Below are 26,876 nucleotides of genomic sequence, written 5' to 3' on the forward strand. Positions count from 1 at the left end.
CAGAACAAACAGCCGCGACTTCCGTTTCCCAGGGTACGAGGCGTCTCGCGTACTCCTGACAGCTCCATCACGTTGCTGACAGTCTCGGAAATTTTGTTTTCCTCTGGGAACACAGAGGAGCGCCAGCCCCTCCCTTCCCCATCACACGCCTGGCTCCCTGGCGCACACCTGCCCGCCGCGGTCCAGGCGCACTTTCCCCATCCCTAACTTTCTTGTGCCTCCAGGCCATTGCACCTGCTGTTTGCCCTGGCTGGAGTGCATCCCTGCCCCCTTCTGCAAGATCCAGCCGCACCATCTCCCGCACCGGACAGAGCACACGCAGAAGGCAGGAAACACCACAGGTCATCTCAGAACGCCCACAGCTAGCACAAGGCCTGCAGAGCCCACTCACTCGATTTCCTTTCCTCTAGATGAGAAAGATGCTGCCACATGTGCTAGGTTTGGGGTGGGGTGCACACTGGTTCCTTAAGTGAGGAGCATACGGCAGGTGTTTGCGGGGAGCGGCCTCCACGTTTTCAGACAGAAACATACTGCACCCAATGAACTGTTTCCTTCTGCCTACATCCCATCCTGAAGATGATAAAACTGAGGCCAGAGAGGAAGGGCCTTGAGCAAGGCTGCCCGGGGAGACAGTGGGCAAACTGAAGCTGCCTGAGATACAGGGAGGGTCCCTCGGAGAAGGGGAGGTGGGGGCCAGTGCTCCGCCCCTGGCACCTGGACCCTCATCTGACCCCCTCGGGAGAGAATCTTCAGGCCCAGGCAGGAAGACAGCCCCGCCTCCCTCCACCACCACCCCACCTGCAGAGGATCCCAGCCCTGGGATAATGAACGATTCCTAATTTAATTACATCTTTAATTCATCTGGGTCTCCGAGGAGCTCTGAGTGGAGGCTGAGGAAATGGCAGTAGTTCCCGGGAGGGAGGGAGGAGGAGGCCAGCGCCCCACCCTCCACTGTGCCTGTGAGCCCCGCCCTCCACGAGGAGCTCTGTCAGCCCTGGCTTTGAGACAAGCAGGGAGCGGGCTGGGGGCTGCAAGGATGCTGTGGGGGGAGGAAGGGGGCCGGGGAAACCCCTCCCAGCCAGGGGCCAGGCACATCCCGAGCGCCACAATCACTCCTCCAGCGTGGTCTCTTGCCAAGCACTGTGTCCCGCGTAACTGCACACCTCACAGTGTCACCGCTGGGTTTACAGATAGGGAAACTGAGGCTCAGGGGAGCGGGATTGGCCGGGGGCCCGGGAGAGTAGGGACTCCAGAGTGCTCTTCCTGGCTTGAAGCCCCTGCCCCACAGGGGTCTCCCACACCCACCTGGGACCCAGGAGCTGTTCCCATCCAAGGAAGGCCCCAGGTCTGAGCCTCAGGTGGCCCACGAGCCTCCAGGATGTGTTAGGATTCTGTTTTAAAAGATTTATTTGCCGGCGCCGTGGCTCAACAAGCTAATCCTCCGCCTTGCGATACCGATACCGGCACACCGGGTTCTAGTCCCGGTCAGGGCACCGGATTCTGTCCCGGTTGCCCCTCTTCCAGGCCAGCTCTCTGCTGTGGCCTGGGAGTACAATGGAGGATGGCCCAAGTCCTTGGGCCCTGCACCCCATGGGAGACCAGGATAAGCACCTGGTTCCTGCCATCAGATCAGCGCGGTGCGCCAGCTGCGGCGGCCATTGGAGGGTGAACCAACGGCAAAGGAAGACCTTTCTCTCTGTCTCTCTCTCTCTCACTATCCACTCTGCCTGTCAAAAAGGAAAAAAAAATTAAAAACAAGATTTATTTACTTGTTTGAAAGGCAGAGTGACAGGCAAGAGGGTTCTTCCATCCTCTGGTCTACTCTCCAAATGGCCACAATAGCGTGGCTGGGCCAGGCCGAAGCCAGGAGCCTGGAACTCCTCCCGGCTCTCCTGTGTGGGTGCAGGGGCCCAAGCACCTGGGCCATCTTCCACTGCCTTCCCCGGAGCATTGGCAGGGAGCTGATGGGAAGCAGAGCAGCCGGGCCGTTCCCCTCTGGTCTTTCCGGACTCCCAACCCAGAGTCTGCAGCTCTCAGGACACAGCGCCAGGCGCCCTGGGGTCCAGGGAAGACCCATCACCCTCCCAGCCCTGTGTCCTGCCCCCTCGGCCACACCTCTTCGGGGAGAGGATGCAGACTTCTGGACCTTCTCAGGGCTGGTGGCCAGGGCGCAGAGGGACACCGCCCAGGCTGCCCAGGGGGTCGTGGGAGGGGCCAGGGAGCCCACCCGACCCCGGCCCCATTCCTCTCCCAGCACCCGCTCTAAGCCACCTCAGGGTCTTCTCCTTCCGTGGCTGGAGGCCGCACACCCAGCTACCAGGCGGGGGCACACAGGCTGTTTTGTCACTTTGTCCCTGGTGCCCTCGGCGGGCCTGGGGTTTTCTTGACCAAGCCAGCAGGCTCAGGATTCTGAAGCAGCACCAAGCCTGTGGCCCCCACTCTGCCTCTCGCCTCCCTGGCCACGCGGGGCCCCAGCCCGGGGGTGGGGGCAGAGGGGCCGTCAGGAGGGGGACCTGTCAGGCCGGGCCGACACCGGAGCTCCGGGCCTCCGTGGTTCATCATTCACTTCCTCATGGTCCAGCCAGGCTGGGCTGCTCCCTGCTCCCCACAGCACAAGGCCCTGAGCTGGGGACGCCTCTAAGAGCCCCGGCCAGGGCCGCGCTGTCCCCACATTCCGCCCAGGAAGCTGCATTAGCGGTGTGGGAGGTGCCGTGGACACGGAGCAGTCCCTCCACAGGCCCCGCCCTGTTCTGGAACAATCTCCTCCCAGACCGGCCATTAGGCGGCTCCGCCCTGGTTCTGGCTGGGCCGCTTTCTCACCAGCGTAGCATTAAGGACTCAAAGCCAAGCAGCAGAAACATTTTAGCACCCAGCTCTCCGCTCTGGCACTCACAGCCACTGGGCTTAGGGTCGGAAAGGTTTGCAGGGACCGGCCGAGCTCCCGCAGCAACCCCACACTCTCCCTGCGCTCTGTCATAATTGCTGATTTATAATTTATACCCTCAACTACTTCCAAAGGAGAGCTCTTAAAATAAAAATCAGGAGTCACTTAGGGAATAGGAGCTAGACGTACTACGAAGTTGAAGTGAACATTTATTGCCACTGACTAATACAGTACTACAACCTCGTAATAAACTATGACAGTTGAAAATAAATTTCAGTTTGAGCTTCCTAGTAGCAGAGGCAAAAAGGCAAATAACTACAGAGCAGGTCTTCCAAAAGTTATGGGAAATGCATATTATGAGAAAACAGTGCTTGGGCTTTGAAACTCTTTCTACAAAATGAAGGTATCGCTGACTCGGTTTCCCACGGGCTTTTGGAAGCACACTCCTACTTTCTCCACGTATTCGTCTCTCCCTGGTTCCTTTGCCAGCTCCCCTTCCCTTCCATACGTGTCTCTTCTTCGTCCGCCCCTTGTTTTAGACCCACGGGGGCAGGAAGACCCCCTCCCTCTAGCTTTTGAAATATCCAGAATGCCTTGCAAGGGAAGAACAGCAGAGAGTGCACACGGCTACAGGAGAGTGCGAGAGAAACGTCAGCCTAGGAGCGCGGAGCCGTAGGGCTAAAGCCACGGCCTGCCGTGCCGCATCCCACAGGGGCACCGGTTCAAGTCCCAGCTGCCCCACTTCCCATCCTGCTCTCTGCTATGGCCTGGGATAGCAGTGGGAGATGGTTCAGGTCTTTGGGCCGCAGCACCAAAGGAAGCTCCTGGCTCCCGGCTTCAGATCAGCACAGCTCCAGCCATTGAGGCCAACTGGGGAGTGAACCAGTGGATGGAAGACCGCTGGCTCTCTCTGCCTCTCCTTCTCTCTCTGTGCAATTCTTTCAAGTAAATTAAAAAAAAGAGCAGAGCCCGCAGGGCTCTCACACGCCCTTTGGGTTTCCAGTCCAGCGGTGGAGCCGGGGACCCAACTCCAGAGCAGAAGAGAGCCTCCGGGACCTGGCTCCAGTGAGGACCCCAGGCGACCCCCGGAAGGCAGGCCCCTCCCTGACGGCCCAATGCCAGCCTGCTGAGTCCCCAGGAGTCAGGAGAGGCCCTGCGGTCCCCAATTCGCAAATGGGGAAACTGAGGCAAGCAGGAGCATCATCAGAGCACGTTTGCCCAGCCCCCTGAAGACCCAGCCTCAGTTGGGAGTCAGGCAGGAGAGGGCCCTCCGGTCGGCCCCTGCGGGTCTGGAAGCATCAGACGCTGCAGACCAGCCCCCCTGCCCACCCCAGACTCCGGTTACCATGACAACGGGGCCTCCAAGGCCGGCTTTCACTGGGAATTTGCATTTTAATGAAGATGTAATTAGAATTAAAGGGCTGAGGGGGCCGGCACTGTGGTGTAGCTGGTAAAGTCCTGGCTACTCCACTTCCGATCCAGCTCTCTGCTGTGGCCTGGGAAAGGAGAGGAAGATGGCCCAAGTGCTTGGGCCCCTGCACCCACATGGGAGACCTGGAAGAAGCTCCTGGATCCTGGCTTCGGCCATTGCGGCCACTTGGGGTGTGAACCAACGGATGGAAGTCTCTCTCTCTCTGTCTCTCTCTCTCTGTCTCTCTCTCTTTCTCTCTCTCTAACTCTGCCTTTCAAATAAATTAATTTACAAAAAAAAAAAAAAAGAATTAAGGGGCTGAGATTGGGACAGAACCCTCCTGCCCTTCACCCACCCCCATGAAAGCCAGGATCCCAGACCCCCCCACCGAGGCCCTAGAGCCCACTCCCCTCCCCAGAGCCATGAGTGACACTTGCTCCCTGCCCCTCCCCTGCACCCCTGCCTCTCTCTGCAGGGGTGTCTGAGACCCAGTGCAGCTCCACAGGAGGTCAGGTCCCCCAAGAGGGCTCTGTCCACTCTACCAAGGACCCCAGGAAATCCTCTGGGCACGAGTTCGATGGGAGCAGGGGCGTTGGCTCGCTGAGGGCCCTGAGTCCTCCCGGGGTCTCCCACACCCACCCCTTCCTCCCTGAGCCCCTTAGCACCGTGGTAGCCCTGGACACCACCCCTTCTCACCCTGGAGAGGACATGGGTGTGCCCACGGGCACACAGCAAGGTAGGGCCCGGCTGTGGGCTTGGCTGGACTGGTGACAATGCGTGGGGTACAGAGCTGAGCGCCTCCCACGCAGCCTCTCAGAGCAGATGCCCTCCCCCTACCCGGGGCAGCTCAGAGAAGGGGTGTGAACGCTCCAGGTCAAACAGCAAAGGCTGAATGGGGGGCCGGCACCTTGGCGCAGTGGGTTAACGCCCTAGCCTGGCCGGCATCCCATATGGGCGCCGGTTCAAGACGCCGCTGCTCCACTTCTGATCCAGCTCTCTGCTATGGCCTAGGAAAGCAGTAGAAGATGGCCCAAGTCCTGCCTCAGTTTCCCTGTCCACTCGTCCAGGCCAGGCTGGAGAGCCTCCAGCTCCCTCCCCCCATCATGGAAAGCCTCGGGACAGGGACAGCACAGAGCCAGGCAAGGCAGAGGCATCTGGACCTCACCCCCAGACCCGACACCCAATCTGGGCGACCATGTGAATCGCGAAAGGCGTCCTGCAGCGACACCTAGTGGCGGAGAGAGCGACCGGCCCGCCTGAGCTGCAGATCCCCCACCTGCCGTTTTGCTGGGAGCCCCCGCAGGGAGCCACTGGTCCCCAGGTGCCCTGCACGGGAACGTCGGAAAACGGGGAATTCCTGCACCTGGGGACTGCGCGCTGCCTGACCCGGGCCAGGAGGATGGAGCTCGGGCCTCTGCCTTCCTGCAGCACAGTGCCCATGTCCCACGACCTGCTGCTCAGAGCGCACCCGACTCCCCATGGCGGAGCTCACCCTGTGCCAGGTGCTACTGCAGGCACCAAGAGTGTAACAGTGATCAAAACACAGATCCCAGCCCTGGGGGGGCAAGCACTGGGAGAAACCACCTGGCCACGTCAGAAGCCGGACACAGGCACCCGTCTGACCACATCACCAGGGCCAGGACCCCCCTAACTCTTGCCTCTCCTTTGGGGTCATTCCTGCGTCCCAGGGGACAGGCCCTCCCATCCGGTTCACTCCCCCGTCCCACCCTGCACCACTGGGCTGCTCCCCTGGGTGGCTGGAGGGAAGGCCTCACACCTGTTGAGGCCAGGTTCTCTCTTTCTCTCTCTTGCTAAGATTTATTTTATTGACTTGAAAAGCAGAGTGACAGAGAGATGGGGACAGAAAGAGCTCTCCCACCCCCTGGTTCACCCCCAAATGGCTGCAACAGCCAGGCCAAAGCCAGGAGCTCCATCCGGGTCTCCCACATGGGTGCAGGAGCCCAAGCACTCGGGCCATCCTCAGCGGCTCTCCCGGGGGCATTAGCAGGGAGCTGGATCCGAAGCGGAGCAGCCGGGACCACTTTGGGATGCTGGTGTCGCCCGGGGCAGCGTAACCCGCGCACCCCAACGCCGGCCCCGGCTCTGTCTGGACTCGCAGCCCAGGCACCATCTCCATGCGTCTGCGTACCTGCTCCTGCCTCTCGGGGCCGGGAGGTGGGGAGCAGCACCGTGAGCCCCGCGGCTGTCTGCTGTCTCCCCCCCACCCCCAAGCAGCTGACGGAGGGCAGGAGGGGCTCCCCTGGGGGTCACTCCCCGCCCCACACTCTGCACCCAGGCCACGCCGTCGCCGTGGAGGAAGCCGGCGGAAGCCGAGGTGCTGCCAAGTTAACTCACGGCGCCGGGGTGCGGGGTCTGGAAGGGAGGCGCGGGTCGGGCCTGGGTCGGAGGCCGCGCAGGGCCGCCATCCCGCGGGCTAACCCCACCGCCGGGACCCTGCCGCCCTCCCGCCCCCGTAAAGACCGGACTCGACGCCCGGGGACCTGGGCGCGGAGCAAGCCCACGCCCACCCACCTCGCTCTGCCCTCGGACAACCCCCAGGGAAGCCCGCACGGCCGCCCCAGCTGCAGCCCACGGGCCTTGCCCGTCGCCGTCGGCCCGCGAGGAGCCCGTTAGCGGAGGGGACGCAGGTTGGCGGGTTAGCAACAATATGGGGGAAAACTCGGCCCCACATTTTCCTGTTTCCTCAGAACTGGGAATGTCAATAGTCGGTCCCGCGCCGGACCCGCCCACTAAGGACAGCAGCCACGAGGGCACCGACCCGCAGCCTGCGCCTGATGCCGGCCGCTTCCGGGAGAAGGCGTGGCCTGGCGTGCACGGCGGTGCTGGGATGGGATTGGACGACAAATGTGTCCCTCCGCGCCTCGGACCCGCCCCCGGCTCCCGCCCCTCCTCCGGCGCCAGAGGTAAGCCCTAACGCATGCGTTCTAAGGCCGTGGGCACTTCCGCCCGGCACTCCGGAACCCTCGGGTACGGCTCCGGTTTCCGGGGAGGAGACCGGAACAGCCGCAGCGGAAGTAGCGTGCGGCAGGTGGGCGGGGCCGGCCGTAGTCATGTCGGCCTCTCTGCTGCGGCGGGGCTTGGAGCTGCTGGCGGCGTCCGAGGGTGAGGCCGCCTTGGCTGGGGCGGGAGGGCGGCAGGGTCGCGGAGGTGGGGGACTGGCCCGGGCCGGGTTAGCCCGCGGGATGGCGGCCCTGCGCGGCCTCCGACCCAGGCCCGACCCGCGCCTCCCTTGCAGCCCCCCGGGCCGCTGCCGGCCAGGCCCAGGCGAGCGGGGCCCCGGACAAGCGGGCCCGGAAGGCGAAGGCCGCCCGGACGCAGAGGCTGCGGAACTCGGCCAAGGGGAAGGCGCCCAAGTCGGCTCTGGGTGAGTTCGGGGCGGGCCGGCGCGGCGGGGAGCCCGTGGAGGGACGACGGCCGTGGTCCGAGACGGGCTCAGAGGAGACGGCCGAGAGCCGGGGGCGAGTCGGAGGAGCGTTTTAGAAGGAACGGCACGTGCAGAGGGCCTGGGTCAGGAGGCGGCTGGCGGCCGGCGCCCGTCCCTGCCGGGCCCGGGGGAGCGGCGGAGGGGCCCCTGCACCCGCGTGCAGCCATCTGGGGAGCGAGCCAGCGGACGGATGGTCTTTGTCTCGCTGTCTCTCCCTTCTCTGTCACTCTCTCAAATAAATCAACCTTTGAAAAAGATGTTTGACCTTAAAAAGGTTCATTTATTTACTTGAAAGGCAGAGAGAGGGAGAGGGAGGGGAGGGGGAGGGGAGGGGAGGGGAGAGGGTCCTTCAAACACTGATTCACTCCCCAGATGGCCACAGCAGCCAGGGCTGGGCCAGGCCAAAACCAGGAGCTCCATCCAGGTCTCCCGCCTGGCGGGCCCCGGGGGGCTGCGGAGGCCGGATGCGTAGACGTGCTGAGGGGTTGGTTAGAGGCCGGAGCTCCAGGAGGAGACAGCCTGAGCCGGGAGGCCCCAGTGGTGCTGCTGCGGAGCAGGAGGGACGGAAGCCGGCAGTCAGCCCCCTCGCCCACCCTGCCCTCACCCCATGCCCCCGACCCCTCCCTCGCTGCCTCCCATGCCACCCAGGCGTCCTGTGGGTGGACTTGGCCCGGGCCCCCGTGCTGAGTGCTCAGACTGAGCCTGGGGGCCGCCCTGGGGAGCGGTGCCCCACCCTGCATTCGTGGACTGGGCCTGGGGGCCGCCCTGGGGAGGGGAGCCCCCGCATGCTCGCCACCTCGGATAAGCTGTAGCCCCACTTACCCGGAGTGTTGTAGAAGCCTCCTCACCACTCTCCTGTCTGTCTGTCTCTCTCTCTCTCTCTCTCACACAAACACACACACACACACTATCTTGTTTTCAGCAGCAACCCAGGTGATGTGGGAAGTCAGATCCCTCCTGCCCGCACCCCCGGGGCTCCCTGCAGTAGGAACCAGAGGTCGTAGGCAGGCTGATGAGGCCCCGCCTGGCCCCCAGCCTCCCCGGCCTCAGCCCACTGCTCAGCGTCGGTTTGGGGAGCCCGGAGCCTGCCCCTCTCACTGCTGCCCGGCACCCCTTGCATTCCCTCACTGTTCCCCATTATTTGAGAGAGTGACGGAGATCTCCATCTGCTCGTTCACTCCCCAAATGTCCACAACAGCCAGGGCGAGCCACGCTGAAACCGGGAGCCAGGAGCTCCGGCCGAGTCTCCCCCACAGGCGGAGGGACCCCTGGCCCTGAGCCGTCAGCGCGGCCTCCCACCGCGCACCTGCAGGGTGCTGGGTCACACACAGACCTGCTTTGGGGTCAGGAGTCCCAGCAGTGGCCTGCCACCCTGCGCCACGCTCCCGGCCCGCAGCCACCCTGTGAGACGCTGCTCCCTTGCTCCTCTCGTGCCGGCACAGGGCAGGGGTCTGCGTGGGCGCGGCACACGGGCAGCCAGGCTGCCGCACGTCTGGGGAGGGGCGGCAGCACAGAAGGCTTCCAGGGAGTGGGTCTGAAATGCTGCCCTGCCCGCCACCCACAGCCGAGTACCGGAAGCGAGAGTGCCAAGACCACCTCAGGGCAAACCTGAAGTTCATGACCAGCGCCAGGAGCCCCGTGGCCGAGTCCATGAGCCAGCAGGTGTGTCGGGGGACGGGGACTGGGGGGTGGAGGCCGGGTGGGGGAGCTGGTGCGCCCTGCCCTGCCCTGTGCACACCCCCCGGGGACCTCGGGTCAGGGCCTGGCTTCTGCCCCCTTCCCAGATCCTGCGGCAGAACCGAGGCCGCAAGGCCTGTGACCGGCCCGTGGCCAAGACCAAGAAGAAGAAGGCGGAGGGCACGGTGTTCACGGAGGAGGACTTCCAGAGGTTCCAGCAGGAATACTTTGGCAGCTAGGCTCCCTGGGACCCTGGGGACTGGGGCTCGGGCCCAGCCTCCTCCAGCTGCCCTCCTCTGCTGGCCCACACCCTGCCGTGTGCGCCGTGCACCGCTTGGCCAGGAGGTGGCGATGGAGAACCAACCTGGCTCTGGGAAGCCCTGGGCCTGGAGCGCAGGGAGGGTGGAGTGGAGCTGGTGAGGGGGAAGCCCTGGGGGGATTTGCACAGGCCTGGCCTGGACGTCCACGAGTTAGGGATGGACGCTCACAGCACCTGCACCTGCTGCAAAGACGTTTCTGTTTTGTTTGCTTTGGCTGGGAGGTGCCCCTGGGCTGTTGGCTGTGGAGAGAGGCCAGTTACTGGCAGCCACACCTCCCATCTGGGGTGGGCTTCCGGGTTTTGATAAACGTGGGCCCAGGAGCTGTGTGTGTGCTGCTGCCTCCCGTCTGGCACCGGGCGCCTCCGTGCCCCACTGCACCGGGCGGTGCTCCACTCCGGGTCCGAGTCCTCCAGTGCCCGCCGACCCCCAGCCATGTCTCCTGCCGCAGGAGTGGCGGCCCTAGAGGCAAAGATCGCCTGGCAGCTGCCGGGCCTCGCCCCCAGAAGCAGGCACCGCCCGACCCTCCCAGGGGCCCAGGCTCCCCCGTGGTGACCACGGCATTCCAGCCAGCGCCCTGCACCCAAGGCCTGGGCCGCGGCCCTTGTCCTCCTCAGCCCAGGGTGCCGGCTTCCGCTGAGTCCTGGGGCTGGGTCGGGTGGGTACAGCCCGCCAGCACCGGCCGGGACGGGCTCAGCAGTGGTGCAGTGGAGGCTGCCTGTGTGAGAGGGCCCACCACGGCCGCCTCCGCTGCTCTGGTCTCCAGCCCACTTTCCATCCCATGAGCCGGACAGAGGGGCCCCGAGCTGCCCAGGAGGTCAGGGCCGGCTGGAGAGGAGGAAGAGGAGGGAGGCCCAGGAGGCAGGATCTCGGTTGGGGTCTCCCACAGAGTGGAAGGGCCCACGTATTTGAGCCATCACTCCGGCACGCCTAGCAGGCAGCTGGGTGCCGCGGGGCTGGGGTGCGGGCACCCCAGGGGCATCCGCAGATCCCACCGCTTGCTAAGTAGCTTAGCCAGAAGCCGGCTCAGCCGCTTGCTCAAGGCCATCTGCGTCACGGAAGAACAGGCTGGCCAAGGACACACCTGCAGCCGTGGCACTTGCTGTTCCCAGGTCCCTCCCAGGTCAGGAGGAGACAAGCGGGGGTCCGACCCTGTCCTGCTCCTGAGGTCTGCGCCATCTCCCCTCCCGCTGACGCCAGGTAGCGCAGGGGCTCCGGGGTGGGGGTGGGGTGCCTGGCCACGCCCCTCTGTCCCGCAGGTCCGGGGTGAACAGTCCCCGTGGATGGTTCTGGTCAGGTGACCAGGAGGCTGGTGCTGGCCCAACAAGGGGACGCTGTCCTGTCACTCAAGCCAAGGCTGAAAGGACAGAACAGGAAGAGGCCCCCCTTGACCAAGAACCCCGGTAGATGTGAAAGCCCCAAAGGCTGACAAGTCTGGGCCCAGAGTTCGAGGAGCCCACAGCGCAACCAAGAGGGTCTCAGCCGGACTTCTGTCCCACTTCCGGGCTGGGCTGTGGCCGAGAGCGTTGGGGCAGGAGTGGGGTGGTTCTGCCCTGCGGGACCCCAGCAGGGCGGGCTTCAGGCTCACCTGGCAGGACGCCAGCCCTGCTCAGAGCTCGGGCCAGGCTGCTGGATCCTGGGTCTCCTGCCGCCTGCCCCCAGGGGTCCTGCTGGGGCGGGGTGCTTGCCCCGGACTCCACATCCATCTAGCACCTGCAGCCCTGTCCACCTGGGTGTCTGGCACTCCTCCAGGGGTCCCCAGCACAGGGGATTCCTGGCCTCCAGCCACCGCTCCTGGTGCCGCCCAGCATCCCCTCCCTGCCCATCGTCTCACGCTGTCTCAGTGCCCAGTAGGAGCAGTCGTGGGGGACAGAGAGGCCTGGGGAACAGCAAGTACCAAGGCCCTGAGGTAGGAACAAGCTGAGCAGAGGGGCCGTGTGGAGCAGGGCACAGGCCCACAGGGTCCAGGAGCCGGGGGAGGGCCGCAGCCAGTGTGGGTGCCCCCTCCCCGGCACATTTCCCAGCTCCCAAATGACAGCTTGACCACTGTGGGGCATTGGCCTGTGGCCAGGTGTGGCCCTGGCCCGGGTGGCTAGGTCACCTCTGGGGCTGCTGTCCTGTCCCCTCCTCAGCGCCCTCTGCTTGGCACCATCCTTGTCCCTCAGGTTGAGCCAGGTACCCCTTGGGCAAAGCAGGCACGGTGCTGGGTGTGTGTGGCAAAACCAGTAGTCAAAACCAAGTGAGGCACAGAGCAAGGACTAGGAAACATCCCAGCTGCTCGCTTCCAATCCTGCTAACCTGGGGAGGCATGGGAGACCTGCATGGGGCTCCAGGCTCTGGCCCAGCCCAGCCCTGGCCGTTGCAGCCACTTGGGGAGTGACCCAGAGGAAGAGCCGAGCACCCCCTGCCCAGCAGCTATGCCAATGGGGGCCTTGGATGCCCTCGCTCCTCGAGCCCCTCCCCCAAGCCCCCATTTCAGGGAAGAGTTCAGGTTTCCTGGAACCTAAGAAACTTCCCCTTTGTTGGGGATCCAGGCCACACCCCCTCTTTCTCGGAAGCCCTGGCTTGACCACAAAGCACTAAAGCCCTCCTCCAACCGGATGGAGGCCTCTGCTCCTAGGGCCGTGTCCTTTCACGGAGGCGCTCGGCCTGGCGCCGATGGCTCCTGCAGCCTTGCCAGCTGGGAGGTCTCTGTAGGTGCCGTCAGGTGGCCTGAGTTCTGGGAGGGCAGGTGTCCTGATGCCAGACCAGACCCTGCCAACCCTGCCTCTGGCCAGCTTCCTGCCCTGTGCTGGGGAGGAGGTACACGGGAGACCCGGATGGAGTTCCTGGTTCCCACCTTTGGCACAGCTGTTAAGGATTTGGGGAGTGAACAGGTACCAGTATTTCCCTGTGTGAAAAAAATCTGACCTATGGAGGCAGAGAAGGAAAACTCCAAGGTCACACAGCCAAGGAGTGGCAACGCCAGCGTCAGTGTGGTTCTAGAACCTCCTAAGACGCGGGCGACCGCTGGGTGGCTCCCCGAGATTTTGACAAGGGGGGGGATTCGAAAATCTCAAAGATGGGCCCGGGCCCCAGACTGACAATCCCTCGGGTGGCGTGTGTCCTAACTGCTGGCACAGAACACTGGGATCTGACCCCCTAGCTCAGGGCCAGTGCTGTGGCGTAGCAGGTAAAGCAGCCTGCAGTGCCAGAATCCCATGTGGGCACCAGTTTGAATCCCGGCTGCTCCACTTCCAATCCAGCTCTTTAAGATGCCCAAGTGCTCCGGCCCCAGCGTCTACATGGGAGACCTGGAAGAAGCTCCAGGCTTTTGCTTCAGCCCAGCCCTGGCTGCTGTGGCCATCTGGTGTGTGAGCCAGATGAAAACCGGTCTAACTCTGCCTTCAAATAAATCTTAATCAGCTCTCCACGGATCCCTGTGTATGCAGGATGGGGCACCCCCCCCCTCTAAGGAACACAAGGCAAGGGAGGGCACCTGCCGCAGCTGGGCTCTGGCTCTCACCTCCACTCATCTGTAGCCCTGGCAGCAAGATTGTGGGCCTGACCTCAGACAAGGTGAAGTCCAGCCACCGGGCTCCTGGAGACCGCGCTCTGGACCGGGCACACGCTGGCCCTGACCTGAGCACCCGCCCCAGACCAGATCCCACCAGGGGACTCTCACATCTGCCCCGCCCAGAGGTGTGCGAGCCACAGGACACAACTCTCAGGTGTGCTTTCACTACAAAATAATTTATTACAGTGGCGCCTCCTGTGCACAGGCGGCGCCCTAGGCGGGGACCCTCCTCCTGCCGCGGGCCGCGCGCACCTCCTCCAGCAGGTCCTTGAGGTACTGGATCTCCTTGGCCAGGCCGTCGGCCCTCTCCCGCAGGGCGGCGTTGCGCTCCTCCAGCCCCCGGCACTCGCCCGCCAGCGCCTCCTGCTCCGCCCGCTTCTTCTGCCGGTAGCGCGTGGCGGCCGTCTTGTTCTGCTCCATCTTCTTGAGCTTCTTCTCCAGCTTCTCGCCCTTCACGCGCGCCGCCGCGGCCGCCGCAGGCTCGTAGGGCTTGGGGCGGGTGGGGGCGGGCGGGCCCCTGAGCGGGGAGACCCTGGGGGTGGAGGCGGAGGGGCTGCGCTGCGGGGAGCCCGGGTAGGACTCCGGGCTCATGCAGACGCCGCTGTCGTTGTCCGAGGGGCTGTCCTCCTCCTTGACGCTCTGCGGGACCACGGGGCCCAGGCCGGGCGACTCGGGCTTCCGGTCCCCGTCGGCGATGTCCACCTCGCTGCCCAGCTCCAAGCTGAACGACTCATCCGGGGAGGCGGCCGCGACCCCCAGCGACAGGGGCAGGGGCTGCAGGAAGGTGCAGGGGGCGACCTGCGGCAGGCTCGCGGGGAGGGGGCCGAGCGGGCTCCCCGCCTGGGGCAGCTCCTTGAGCGCGTCCAGGGCCAGGGGGGCGAAGAGGTCACACGAGTCGTCCAGCGAGGCCAGCAGCTCGTCGGGCACGGTCTCCAGGTCGTCCAAGCTCAGCAGGGCGTCGAAGTCGAACTCCTTGAGGTCCACTTTCTCCAACATCCAGTCCGTCCCGGAGAAGGCGTCCTCTGCGGGGCGCGGCGAGGGCCCGTGAGGCCGGCGCCCCCCCGCCCCGCCCCGCGCGCCCCCTCCCACACGCCCACCCCCGGCACTCACCCTTGCCGTCGGCGGAGGCGCCCGGCAGCCCGTCCGCCGCCAGCCATTCCGAGAAGCCCGCCGCAGCCTTGTCGCCGGGGGGCCCGGGAGGCTTCCAGGGCGTGGCCACCTCCAGGTAGTCGTCCAGGAGCCCCAGGCCCTCCTCAGCCCCCAAAGCCGCCTGGTCGAAGGGGGACGCCAAGTCCCCCGCCAACCCCGCGCTGTGCAGGAAGCTCATGTCGGCCGTGTCGCGGGGCTGCGCTGGAACCGGGGCAGGGGCTCAGCTCGAAGGTGTCTCTGTCCGTGACAGCAACGCTGCTGCTGGGTGCCGTGAGGAGCCTGCGGGCGAGCGGCAGGGCCGCCATGAGGGCCGAGGCACGGGCCGCCCGGGCGGCAGGTGCACCCGCGGCCATGCCCGCCCCCGCGAGGCCGGCGCCCGCCCGCCCCGCCCCGTGACTCACCCCGCACCGCCTCCCGCCGCCATCTTGGCCGCCGCCACGTTTCGGGACGGTCACCGCGACCCCCGCCGGCGGGGAGCGGGGGAGGGGGCTCCGAGGACAGCGAGCCCCCCACCTCCCCGGGTACGCGGGCGCCAGGCCGCGCTCTCCCGACCCCACCCAAGGACACGCAAACAGGAACCACGCGTCCCCGGCGCTCGTAAAACCGCTTCCGCCTCGGCGACGCGGCCCCGGCCGCAGGCCGCGCCCAAGCCCCGGCCCCGGCCCCCTCGCCGGGCCCAACACTCACGCCATGGCTTAAGCCGCTGGGGGTTGCCGCTGCAGAGCCTGGTGCTGCTGCCGCCGCTGCAAAGGCCAACGCTGCCGCAGGCACTGCTGCCTCTAATACGCCATGGTGGCCGCGGCCCTGCGGGACGGGAGGAGGAAGGGCGCGACTCCGAGGCGGTCTACATCGACGGGCGGGCGCAGCGGTAATGGCGGCGGCGCGCCGCCCGCCGGGCTTTTATAGACTCGGCCGCGGCCGCCTCACAGCACAGGACGCATCCTTCCGCCGCGGCCATGTGACCCGCGCCTCCCGCCCACTCCCCGGCGTCCCCACCGCTTCCCTCCCCGGGGCTTTTATGTCCGAGGCGTAGCCGTGTACAGAAAAGTAGTTTACTTTCAAGATCTCACGTCAGGAAAAAGGCGCACTACTTTACAAGGCGTCCAAGATCAAAGAGTCTCGTTCTTCCCCCCCCCCGATGCCCGGATGCGCGGAGGGATCTCTCCCAGGGGCGGGGCGGGAACTGCCTTTCTTTCCAAGGAGGCTTTTTATTGTGAAGGCCGAGGCCGTCCGGTTATCGCGCGAGATGCTGGCGGGGAGCGCGCGTCGAGATGATTGGCTCAGGCATGAGGAGTCATATATACCTTGAGTTCCTATTGGCCCAGGGCCCGAGGGGGGCGGGCCACTCGGCGCGGGGGCCCGGGTCTGCGCGGGAAGGGGCTGGAGCGGCCTGGCCTGCGGCCGTGCCCGCGCGACTGCTGGTTATAAGCTCGGCGGCCCGCGAGCGATCCAGGCCCCGGGGCGGCCGCAGCGGCAGAAACCAGCGCCCAGCGGCCTCCGAGCGGGCCCGGGCCCCAGGGGCGGGGGAGCCTGCCGTCCGGGCCGGCTCTGCGTCCTCCGCTGACCTCACTGGCCAGCCTGCGTGTCCACGGCGCCCTTGCTGCTGCAGGGCGTCGCTGGTGGACCGCGGGGACGCCTCCTGACCTCTGCAGGCCCAGCCCCGCCGCGAACCCGGGTGGTTCCCATGAGCTCCGGACGTGGCCTGGCGGCCCCGCGGGGGACAGGAGTTCCCGGGGAGCCGGGCCCGGCCGCGCAGAGCTCCCGCGAGCGCTGCTGGCTGGACAGACACCCTGCTCTGGGGCCCCGGGCCACCCTCCCCAGCGTGCACGGGGCCTCCCGGCTCCCCCGTCTGCTGGCGGACACTGGCCGTGCTGGGCCCGGCCCGCGCGCGGGAAGCGCTCCCGCCGCACTAACTCGGGGTCCCCACTCCCGGCCTGTCCCTGTGTGGTCACCCTGCTTCCCCAGGGGGCTCCTCCCGGAACTGACCCGCGGCCGAGGCTAGGGCGCTGCCCTCTCCCGGGGGTCGGGAGGAGGGGTGCAGAAGGCGGTGGGACTCCTGCGCCGCCACCCGCGACCCCGCAGCCTACAGCTGCCCCGGGAGAGCGCTGCACCCCTGCACCCACGTGGGAGACCCGGATGGAGTTCCAGCTCTTGGCCATTTGGGGAATGAACCAGATGGAAGAGCTCTTAATTTTTGCCTTTCAAATAAAACAAGTTTTTTTAACTTACTTGTGAGGTGAGAGGCAGAGAGAGCTTCCATCCGCTGGTTCACTCCCCAAGTGGCCGCAACGGCTGGAGCTTAGCCTCCCACGGGGGTGCAGAGCCCAAGGGCCATCTTCTGCTTTCCCAGGCCAGAAGCAGAGCTGGATCGGAAGAGCAGCTGGGACACGAAATGGTGCCATATGGGCTGCCAGTGCCACAGGCAGAGGTTTATCTACTACGCCACAGCACCAGCTCTTTAACAAAAGATCGCTGTGCCATTATCCGTATCGTCCAGGAGACCTGGGCCCGCCTTCTGCGGGTGGACTCTGCAGGACCTCGGGACAGCGGCCGTAGAAGTGGGGGAAGCAGGGTCCCGTGCAGCCTGTGCCCACTGCTCTGTCGGGAGACCCCGTCACACTTCCAAGTCTCTCCCGGCGACAATGGGGACCCGGAGCTGGGCCCGCGGGACGTTCCACACCAGACACGGGAGCCCGAGCTCCTGGAGGGGCTATTTCCCTCTCCGTGCTGTGGAAGGGCTCCGTCTCACTGTTCTCACGTGAACCCAGACAGACCGTGGCTGCTGTCCAGTCCACCAGCCAACAGGCCACCACCGCTGGGGGCACCCGCGGGACCGCGAGTTTAGACTAGGAGGTGATCAAGACAGGCCAGCACCCCCAGGCTACGGCTGACTGGGGACCCCACATCTGGTGCTGCTCCTTGGCCTTACACTGCAGGCAAAAGGGCAGAGCGCCGGGGCACTAGGCCCCACCCCAGGACGCCCTCGCGCCTCTCCAGGGTCCCTGGGTCCTGAACTTGAACCTCACCAGAGCCACCAGCCCCCAAGTGCCCTGAGGGCGCAGCGCCAGCCACTCGCTCGGGCCTGAGGCCAGCGGACGCCAGGCTCCCAAACACGAGCTGCCACACGTCTTTCCTTTCTTTTATTTTTAAAAAGTCACAACCAGGCAAATCGAGAAAAATACTGTTGTCTTCAACTCATTTTGTGGGAAGAGTGCCAGGAGAGAAGGAAACTAAACTTGGAATCGATGAGGTCTTCAAGGTAGCGATAAATGTGCTTTTCGGGCGGCAGGCCGAGTCTGCGGGTCGCTCACCCGTGGTGCACACACGCCGGGCTGGAGGAGCAGCAGACGCGGTCACTTCAGGAAGACGTGGGCGCCACCACAAAGGCAACGTGGGGGCACGCGTCACAGCACCTCCCCCCAAAGGCAGCCCCGGCCCTCCGCCCCCTGGCAGCTCAGAGCACCAGGCCCTCCTCCCCCCCAGGCAGCTCAGGGCACCTGGCCGGCCCCCACAGCCAAGAGCAGGGCCTGCCCGGTCCCGGCCCACTGCCCACTGGGACGGCCGAGAGCCGCCACGCGCCAGGACCCAGGACACCCACAAAGCTCCTGCTGACAAGATGGCAAAGGAACGGTTAGGCTTCGTGGGAGTCCAGAGGTCCTCTCGGGACACACGCATCCCCTCCCTGAATCAGCTCCGTGTGGTCTGACCACGTGGCCTCCTTACGGTCTTGGTGGGCCTCCACAAATCGCTTCTCTGTGGAGCGCTGTCCAGTGTCTGTATTACATGGACTGGGTCAGAAGGCCGGCCCAGGAACCTGCGTGTTTGAGGGTGCTCGTGGCAGGCAACCCAGATCCTTCATCTCAACACCACGTCCACACACAGCAATGTGTGGCCTCTCCAGGGACCCCCTCCCCGTCGTGGACACCAGACTGGGCCCTGAACCTCAGGGACGGGTCCGTGTGCTGGAGTCCGATGCCAGCCAGGTGAGACAGGATCTTGGCTTTGGGTGTTTCATCCGCTCAGGGCTTCACACAAACCAAACAGCAGAGCCACCCGCAGGGACCCTGCCTACACGCGGGAGAACAGCGGACCCTACAGAGGAGGTCCCCCTCCCGACCTAGGACACAGCAGCTCGGCACCTCCCCCCGCAGTCAGAGCAGCTGAGGTGCCGGCGCCGTCCCTGGGAAGGAAGGGACAGCTGCCGTCTCATGACGACAGGCAGGAAGCAGAACACTGAACGGGCAGAGCAGAAATGAAATCGCCTCTTGCCAACAAACGGGAAAAAAACCGCGGAACGAGGGGGTGCTGGCACGGAGTGTCCGCCACGTCCCCACGTCGGAGATGGCACGGCTGCAGCGGGAAAGCAGGACGTGCACGTGCCCACCTCTCGCGTGCTGTCCTCCAGGGAGCGCCATCTCCCCAGGGTGGGCACAGGGACAGAGGCAGCTGTGCAAGTCCTGTTGGCCTGCCCTCGGCCTCTGCCCCCACTTCTGGTTCCCACAGCAGACACTGGGGAAGACGTGCGGGCCACTCTCTAAGGCAACATCCTACAAAAGCAGGCCGAGCAGGAGGAAGCCTGTCCCGAGCCCAGCGGGGCCTGCCCCTTCCGGCTGACGTTCAGCCTCCCGTCCATCTCCCCCGGCTCTCCGGTGGGGTGCCTGTAAGGCCTTGTCCTAATTGGCAATAAAGCAAGGGAAGGGACAAAGGACAGCATTCAAGGTGAGGAGCTGCCTGCTGCCCTTCTGGGACCGGGCGACTCCTGCAGCCACGGACGACACACGCACAAGAGGCACTACCCTCCACCGCCTCCTCACGCAAGGCCGCTAAGAAGCACCATCTCGCAAGTAACTGCACTCAGTGTCTCCTACGGGTCAGCATGGTGCCCCAGGCGAGCCGTTCTCAGCGCCCGCAGGATCAGAAGTGCTCGGGAGCCGGGGGGATGGGCCTGTCCAGGAACCAAGGTTCAACTCTCCACCAGCCTCACCCCCAGAGACCCCAGACTGCACTAGCACCTGCTCCGCGGAGCGCAGCTCGGAAACAGCCACAGCTAACAGCAGGCGGTGTCTGGATCGGGACACGCGTCAGCAACCAGAAACAAAAGGCATGAACGAGACAGGACACCCAGCAGGAAAGGCCGCAGGGCAGGGCAGACCACACAGGACTCCTGGACCCAGGGCAGGGCAGGGCAGACCACACAGGACTCCTGGACCCAGGGCAGGGCAGGGCAGACCGCACAGGACTCCTGGACCCACATACAGAACACCGCGGTCTCAACAGCTCAGGCCAGCCTTCTACCTCTCAATTCATTCCAGAAAGATCTGCCTGCAGCAAGGGGGGAGCAGGGAGCACAGTGTTTGGTAACAAAAATAGAAAGGGTAGGATTGGAACTAGGAGACCAGAGATGGCATTCCCATCAGCGTGAAGTGGCCAGGAGGCACCAGGGGGCCCGGCGAGGTACCAGCTACGCAGCCAAGCACGGGACAGCCAGGGCCTGGCCGCCCGACACCTGCCTTGGCCTTCGCCGCCCTACGTCTGCAGCAGCACCTCTGGCTCAGACAAGGAGCAATAGAGAGTGTATCCCAATTCGTCTATTTCTTCAGGGGTGAGCTCCGCGAACAAGTTCACCTTGGGGTTGAGGGCACTGGGCAGGACCCCGGCCTCCAGGTAGCTGATCAGTCCCCTGAGCGCCTGCAGGAAGCGGTCGGCCAGCACACCTGGAGACCAGTCGGCCTCCTCCTGGGCCAGGTGGAGGATGACGTTGGTGAGCTGGCTGGCAGTGAGGCGGCCCAGCGCGGGCGTGGACTTGCATATGGCCTTGAGAATCTTCAGGCACAGGGCCCGGCAGCCCGCGTCGGCCTGGTCCAGAGCTCTCAAGCGCGCCGTCTCGGCGGGACGGAGGCTCAGCCGCCACAGGTTGTCGTGCTGGGCTAGCCGGTGTGGCCTGGCCACCAGAACGGTGTCGCCAAGGGTCACAGATGGCAGGAAGTCAATGACGAGATGCTTGTCACGCTCGTACTGCACCTCCAGCGTCAGGGCCTCTGGAGGTGGAGCCGGCCGGATCACATAGTCCAAGAGGGACCCTATGGCCGGCCAGTTGATGGAGCCGGCCACTACCTTCTCAAACGTGTCGGCCACTGCCTTTGGGGAGAGGTAGCCCCCCACGACGCACCGGTCCCAGTAACTACTGCCGCGAGGAAAGTACTCCGGGTTCTCACGGCGCACGAGGCAGAAGCCGGGGACATTCATGATGGTGTCCTCGCCAGGGATGCACGACCACAGGTTCTGCTCCAGCACGAGGGGCACGATGAGCTGGATGTGGTCGGCTGTCACCACCTGTCGGGGACGAGCGGGGGCTCTGAGGGCTCTGCTCGGGACCCGCTGCCCAACCCCCGTGGGCCTCCCAGCAGGGCAGGCCAGAGCTTTTCCACGGCCCTGTCAACCCACAGAGCGAGCTGGGGACAGGATTGGGGAAGGAGGCCTCTCGCAGCCTCTCACAGCCGTGGGCACGACTACGGATGGCAGCAGATGGCCAGTCCGCACGTCCGCGCACTGCACGGGGCAGACAGGACGCAGCCTCTCTCCGAGCTGGGACGCGACGCCTGTCGCGGCACCACCACGAGTAGCCTCTGGCCAGTGCCCAGCCCTGCCCTCCACGGAGAGCCACCGGGTACCTGCAGGTCGTCGTAGAGGCTGCCACTCAGGTACATGTCCCGAAGTGGCATGTCAGGCAACTTGGCCCGCAGGAAGCCCCGCAGCTCGGCGCATATGTCCACGGCAGCTTGCTTGGCCCGTGCCTGCTCGCCAGCAGGGATGGCTGCCCGGTTCCGGTAGTAAGAAAGGAGTTTCTCCTGCAGGGACATGCGGAGTCGTGACTTCTTCAAGTCTACCTGGCCCTTCCTGGCCAACGGCTTAGGCCGGGGTGGGCAGAATGTATCTGCCAAGGCAAGAGAGAGGCATGTGAGCTCTTCCCACGCTTGCTTGGTCCACAGCTGCGTCAGCCCCAGACAGGAAAGGGCCCCACAGAGGGCACGTGTCCACCCGGGGGCTGGCACACGCGTGCTCACCAGACGCTGTGCAACGCAGGAGGACCACCAAGGGCAGGGTGCGGCCTCCTCACCTGTGTCGAAGGCCGAGGCGTCTGTGGGGAGGGTCTGCAGGGAGCGGCTCAGGCCCGTCTTCATGTCCCTGTTCAGCAAGCGCGGGGACCCCATCCAGGTCGGTTCTTCCCAGCTCCTCTTTCCTGAGTGGCTCAGGCGGGTAGGGCTGGTAGGGGCGCTGATGGCCCGGTCGTACATCTGAAATGACAGGACACGAGACATGCACCTGTCCTTCCAACTGTCCTTGTCCCCAGCTTTGTCCTGGGAAGTTCAACTATTCTGTTTTTATTTTTATTTCTTTTCATTTAATTTGAAAGGCAGAAGGAGAAAGAGAGAGAGATCATCCATCCACTGGTTCTTTCCCCAAATGCCCACAACAGTCAGGCTTGGCTGGAATGAAGCCAGAGTCCAGTACCCTATCCAGGTCTCCCAGAAATGTGGCAGGAGCCCAGGCACTTGTGCCATTAACCACCACGTCCCAGGACACAGGAGCAGGAAGCTGGATCAGAAGTGGAGCAGCAAAACTTGAATGGGAGCCGGCGCCGCGGCTCAATAGGCTAATCCTCCGCTTTGCGGCACCGGCACACCGGGTTCTAGTCCCAGTTGAGGCACCGGATTCTGTCCGGGTTGCTCCTCTTCCAGGCCAGCTCTCTGCTGTGGCCTGGGAGTGCAGTGGAGGATGGCCCAAGTCCCTGGGCCCTGCACCCCACGGGAGAGCAGGAGAACCACCATGGGCTCCTGGCTTCGGATCAGCGCGGTGTGCCGGCCGCAGCGGCCATTTGGGGGATGAACCAACGGCAAAGGAAGACCTTTCTCTCTGTCTCTCTCACTATCCACTCTGCCTGTCAAAAAAATTTAAAAATAAATTAAAAAAAAAAAAAAACTTGAACGGCACTGCCAGGTGGGATGTAGTGTCAAAGGCTGTGCTGGCAGCACGCCCGGGAGCTTTTAGAAATCCCCTTATGTATGTGGCTAGGTGATGCTATTTTAAATAAGGTCGTCAAGGAAGGGTAGTTTGGGTGCAATTTTATATTTGCGGAGATAAACCTACTCCTATCTCCAATAATTTTTTTTTAAGATTACTTGTTTGATCGCTCTCTCTCTCTGCCTCTGCTCTCTCTGTGTAACTCTGACTTTCAAATAAATAAATAAATCTTTAAAAAAAAAAAAAAGATTACTTGTTTGAAAGGCAGTTATGGAGAGAGACAGAGAGCTCGTCCATCTGCTGGTTCACTCCCCAAATGCCCACAACAGCCAGGGCTGGGCCAGGCCGAAGCCGGGAGCCAGGAATTCCATCTGGGTTTCCCACGTGGGTGGCAGGGGCCCAAGTCCCAGGGCGCATGAGCAGGGAGCTGGACAAGAAGCAGAGGAGCACTCTGCCGATGGACGCAGGTCCCGACACAGCTCCGCCCACCGTGCTGGAACGCCCACCCCTGCAGGGCTTTCCTCAGGGTGCAGTCCTAGAAGCGGATTTACTGAATTCTCTCTAAGGTCTCGTCTGGTAGTGCTCACACGCCGGTCACACTAGACGCCACAGTCCTGTCCGGGCGTCACCACCGCCACCCCCGGCCCTGGCCGCACACCTACCCGCTTCACCGCCAGCGTGGCGATGCCCAGCATGGCCGCTCCACCCACCCCCAGCACCAGCCGGGCATTGGACAGCACGAAGTCGATGGCCGTGCCGATTCCGTTGTCATCCTTCTTGCCTTTGCGCTCCCCGGCGCCTGCCATCGCTCACCTGGGGATGAAGATGGGACACAGCCGTCACCACGGGGCCTCCCGAACCCTCTCCCCAGCAAGCCAATCCCCCACAAGGTCAGGGGACTCCCCCGAACCAGCAGCCCACCCTCTGCCTCCAGCACTGTGCTCTCGGGCAGGGAGGCTTCCATGTCCCCGACGCACCTGGAGGCACGCGGGAAACCCGGCCACTAAGCTCTGAGAACAGCAAGCGTGGGTCGCTGCCAATGCCACGTCCCGCGGCAGCGGAGCGCCCGCGACCCCGCTCGCTCACACGCCACCACGCAGAGCGCACCCTGTCCCTGCGGCGACACTTGAGAAGGCTCGGGCTCGTCTGCTCCCTCGCCTCACTTCCCACGGAGGGAGGTGACAGAAAGAGGACACAGCACAGTGCTCTCGGGCGCTGCGTTCTCAACTCCTCACATGCTGCTTCCCCACTCCAGCCTCGCTCTGCCTGCAAACACCACAGCCGGCAGCGCCCCTGCCCACGAATCCACACCTGAGAGGGGCCGGGAGGCCTGCGGACCCCTGACCAGTGCTTGTCGCTGGGAAGACAGGAGCGAAAGGCTGAGAAACAGCACACGGGCGCCGTGGCTGTCGTGTGTGAAACCACCGCGTCCCCCCTCACCTGAAGGAGCACACGGGCCCCGCACCCGGAGCCCAGCCTCCCGCGTGTCCACGGGCACCACACCCAGACCAGCCTCCCGCGTGTGTCCACGGGCACCACACCTGGAGCCCAGCCTCCCGCGCGTGTCCACGGGCACCACACCCAGACCAGCCTCCCACACGTGTCCACGGGCACCACACCCAGACCAGCCTCCCACACGTGTCCACGGGCACCACACCCAGACCAGCCTCCCGCGCGTGTCCATGGGCACCACACCTGGAGCCCAGCCTCTCACATTTGTCCATGGGCACCACACCCAGACCAGCCTCCCGCGCCTGTCCACGGGCACCACACCCAGACCAGCCTCCCACACATGTCCATGGGCACCACACCCAGACCAGCCTCCCGAGCGGGTCCACGGGCACCACACCCGGAGCCCAGCCTCCCGCGCGTGTCCACGGCACCACACCCAGACCAGCCTCCCGCGCGGGTCCACGGGCACCACACCCAGACCAGCCTCCCACGCGTGTCCATGGGCACCACACCTGGAGCCCAGCCTCCCACACGTGTCCACGGACACCACATCTGGAGCCCAACCTCCCACACGTGTCCACGGGCACCACACCCGGACCAACCTCCCGCGCGTGTCCACGGGCACCACTCCCAGACCAGGCTCCCGCACGTGTCCACGGGCACCACACCCAGACCAGCCTCCCACACATGTCCAAGGGCACCACACCCAGACCAGCCTCCCGAGCGGGTCCACGGCACCACACCCGGAGCCCAGCCTCCCGCACGTGTCCACGGGCACCACACCCAGACCAGCCTCCCGCGCGGGTCCACGGCACCACACCCGGAGCCCAGCCTCCCGCGCGTGTCCACGGGCACCACACCCAGACCAGCCTCCCGCGCGTGTCCATGGGCACCACACCTGGAGCCCAGCCTCTCACATTTGTCCACGGGCACCACACCCAGACCAGCCTCCCGCGCGTGTCCACGGGCACCACACCTGGAGCCCAGCCTCCCACACGTGTCCACGGACACCACACCTGGAGCCCAACCTCCCACACGTGTCCACGGGCACCACACCCGGACCAACCTCCCACGCGTGTCCACGGGCACCACTCCCAGACCAGGCTCCCGCACGTGTCCACGGGCACCACACCCAGACCAGCCTCCCGCGCGTGTCCACGGCACCACACCCGGAGCCCAGCCTCCCACGCGTGTCCACGGCACCACACCCGGAGCCCAGCCTCCCACGCGTGTCCACGGCACCACACCCGGAGCCCAGCCTCCCACACATGTCCATGGGCACCACATTTGGAGCCCAACCTCCCACACGTGTCCACGGGCACCACACCCAGACCAGCCTCCCACACGTGTCCACGGGCACCACATTTGGAGCCCAACCTCCCACACGTGTCCACGGGCACCACACCCAGACCAGCCTCCCACACGTGTCCACGGGCACCACATCTGGAGCCCAACCTCCCACACGTGTCCATGGGCACCACATCTGGAGCCCAACCTCCCACACGTGTCCACAGGCACCACACCCGGAGCCCAGCCTCCCGCGCGTGTCAACGGGCACCACTCCCGGACCCCAGCCTCCCGCGCGTGTCCACGGGCACCACTCCCGGACCAACCTCCCACACATGTCTACGGGCACCACACCCGGAGCCCAGCCTCCCGCACGTGTCCAGGGGCAGCCAGCACGCACTGCTCCCTGCTCCGAGGGAGTCAGCCCAGGGGAGCCCATTTCCCGTGGTCAGAGCCCAGGCCTGCCCAGGTAAGGGCTGGCGGGGGGTTCCAACCTGAATGCTGCTCTCAAGGTGCTGGTCTCTCTGCGGCCCACACCCTGGACACGGGATGACTAAAGGACCAAGCGGTGTAGTGCTCAGGTCCCGGATGGGCTGCTGTCAGCCAGAAGTAACATCCCCCCTCCCGCTGGGTCACACCTCGGCACTGCCCGCGTCCTGCTCTCGCTGGGCCTGCATGTCCCTGCCTCCCGGAAAAAGAAGTGCGTCTGACTACTCCAGAAATCCAGCCAAGGGTCACTGTCAAGTGCACAAAGTTTCTCCCTAACCAGCGTTCACAAGCTTGGAGTGCTTTCTTTCTCTACCTTCCACAGTCATGGGGAGAAATACACTCTGACTTCAAATCCAATCAGGGCCAAAGAGAAAAGTTTTGTGCGGCCAGGCGGAGCGGGCACGGCTGCTGGTCACCCTCCCTCCGCTGGCCGCCGAGACGGAGGGGCCGTACCAACTCAGCAGAGGCAGGGCTGCCCAGGAAGAAGGGGGCTCGCTGCTCTTCCCACGCGGCAATGCAGCTCTTAGAACAGAACAGTATGTCCTGCTGTGTTGTCACAGGGAGAAACAGTGGCGCCAGCACCCTCTAGGGGACCCTTGCCTGGGAAGCAGCTGGCAGGGGGCCCCCCTCCCACCGAGCGGAAGTCCCAGGGGCCTCCCCGGGCTGCAGAGAACAGGTGGTGACGGGGCACGGAGGAGAGCATGGGCTCAGTGCCGACGCCCCAACAGTGAGTCCTTGCCTTGAGCTCTGACTGCCCGGCTGGGTTCCCCAACCCCCAGCTGTGAAGGGGAAACAGGGACCCCCGCAGGGCCCAGTCCCAGGCCTGTGGCGAGGGAACACGCGCGCCCCACAAACCAGGGCTGTCATTTGGTCTCTCAGACCTCCCCCCACAGGACAGTGGTCAGCTTCCGGAAGCAGTCAGCAGCCCACCCTGGCTGCTCCGTGACATCTCACCTTTTTTTTTTTTTTTTTAAACAGGCAGAGTGGACAGTGAGAGAGAAAGACAGAGAGAAAGGTCTTCCTTTTGCCGTTGGTTTACTCCCCAAATGGCCACTGCAGCCGGCGCACCACGCTGATCCGAAGCCAGGAGCCAGGTGCTTCTCCTGGTCTCCCATGGGGTGCAGGGCCCAAGCACTTGGGCCATCCTCCACTGCACTCCCGGGCCACAGCAGAGCTGGCCTGGAAGA

General features: G+C 64.7%; 3 protein-coding genes across 3 annotated transcripts; 1 reads left to right on the top strand and 2 right to left on the bottom strand.

The window, feature by feature from the left end:
* Positions 1 to 7,354: 7,354 nt before the first annotated feature.
* Positions 7,355 to 10,109, top strand: RPS19BP1 (ribosomal protein S19 binding protein 1). The gene is made up of 4 exons (XM_062202818.1): positions 7,355 to 7,418; positions 7,552 to 7,680; positions 9,305 to 9,402; positions 9,525 to 10,109. Exons 1-4 carry the CDS (start codon positions 7,367 to 7,369, stop codon positions 9,654 to 9,656), a joined length of 411 nt encoding a protein of 136 aa, XP_062058802.1. The 5' UTR covers positions 7,355 to 7,366; the 3' UTR covers positions 9,657 to 10,109.
* Positions 10,110 to 13,445: 3,336 nt separating this feature from the next.
* On the bottom strand, positions 13,446 to 15,320 carry ATF4 (activating transcription factor 4). The gene is made up of 3 exons (XM_062202819.1): positions 15,127 to 15,320; positions 14,401 to 14,718; positions 13,446 to 14,312 (listed from the first exon to the last, which is right to left on the bottom strand). The coding sequence occupies exons 2-3, from the start codon at positions 14,615 to 14,617 to the stop codon at positions 13,504 to 13,506; spliced, it is 1,026 nt and encodes a 341-aa protein (XP_062058803.1). The 5' UTR covers positions 14,618 to 14,718; positions 15,127 to 15,320; the 3' UTR covers positions 13,446 to 13,503.
* A 2,242-nt stretch (positions 15,321 to 17,562) lies between these two features.
* Positions 17,563 to 23,267, bottom strand: MIEF1 (mitochondrial elongation factor 1). Its single transcript, XM_062202820.1, has 4 exons — positions 23,124 to 23,267; positions 21,557 to 21,734; positions 21,111 to 21,373; positions 17,563 to 20,772 (listed from the first exon to the last, which is right to left on the bottom strand). Exons 1-4 carry the CDS (start codon positions 23,265 to 23,267, stop codon positions 19,966 to 19,968), a joined length of 1,392 nt encoding a protein of 463 aa, XP_062058804.1. The 3' UTR covers positions 17,563 to 19,965.
* Between the last annotated feature and the right edge of the window lie 3,609 nt (positions 23,268 to 26,876).

Source organism: Lepus europaeus, chromosome 10, assembly GCF_033115175.1.
Source record: "Lepus europaeus isolate LE1 chromosome 10, mLepTim1.pri, whole genome shotgun sequence".
Taxonomy (NCBI): Eukaryota; Metazoa; Chordata; class Mammalia; order Lagomorpha; family Leporidae; genus Lepus; species Lepus europaeus.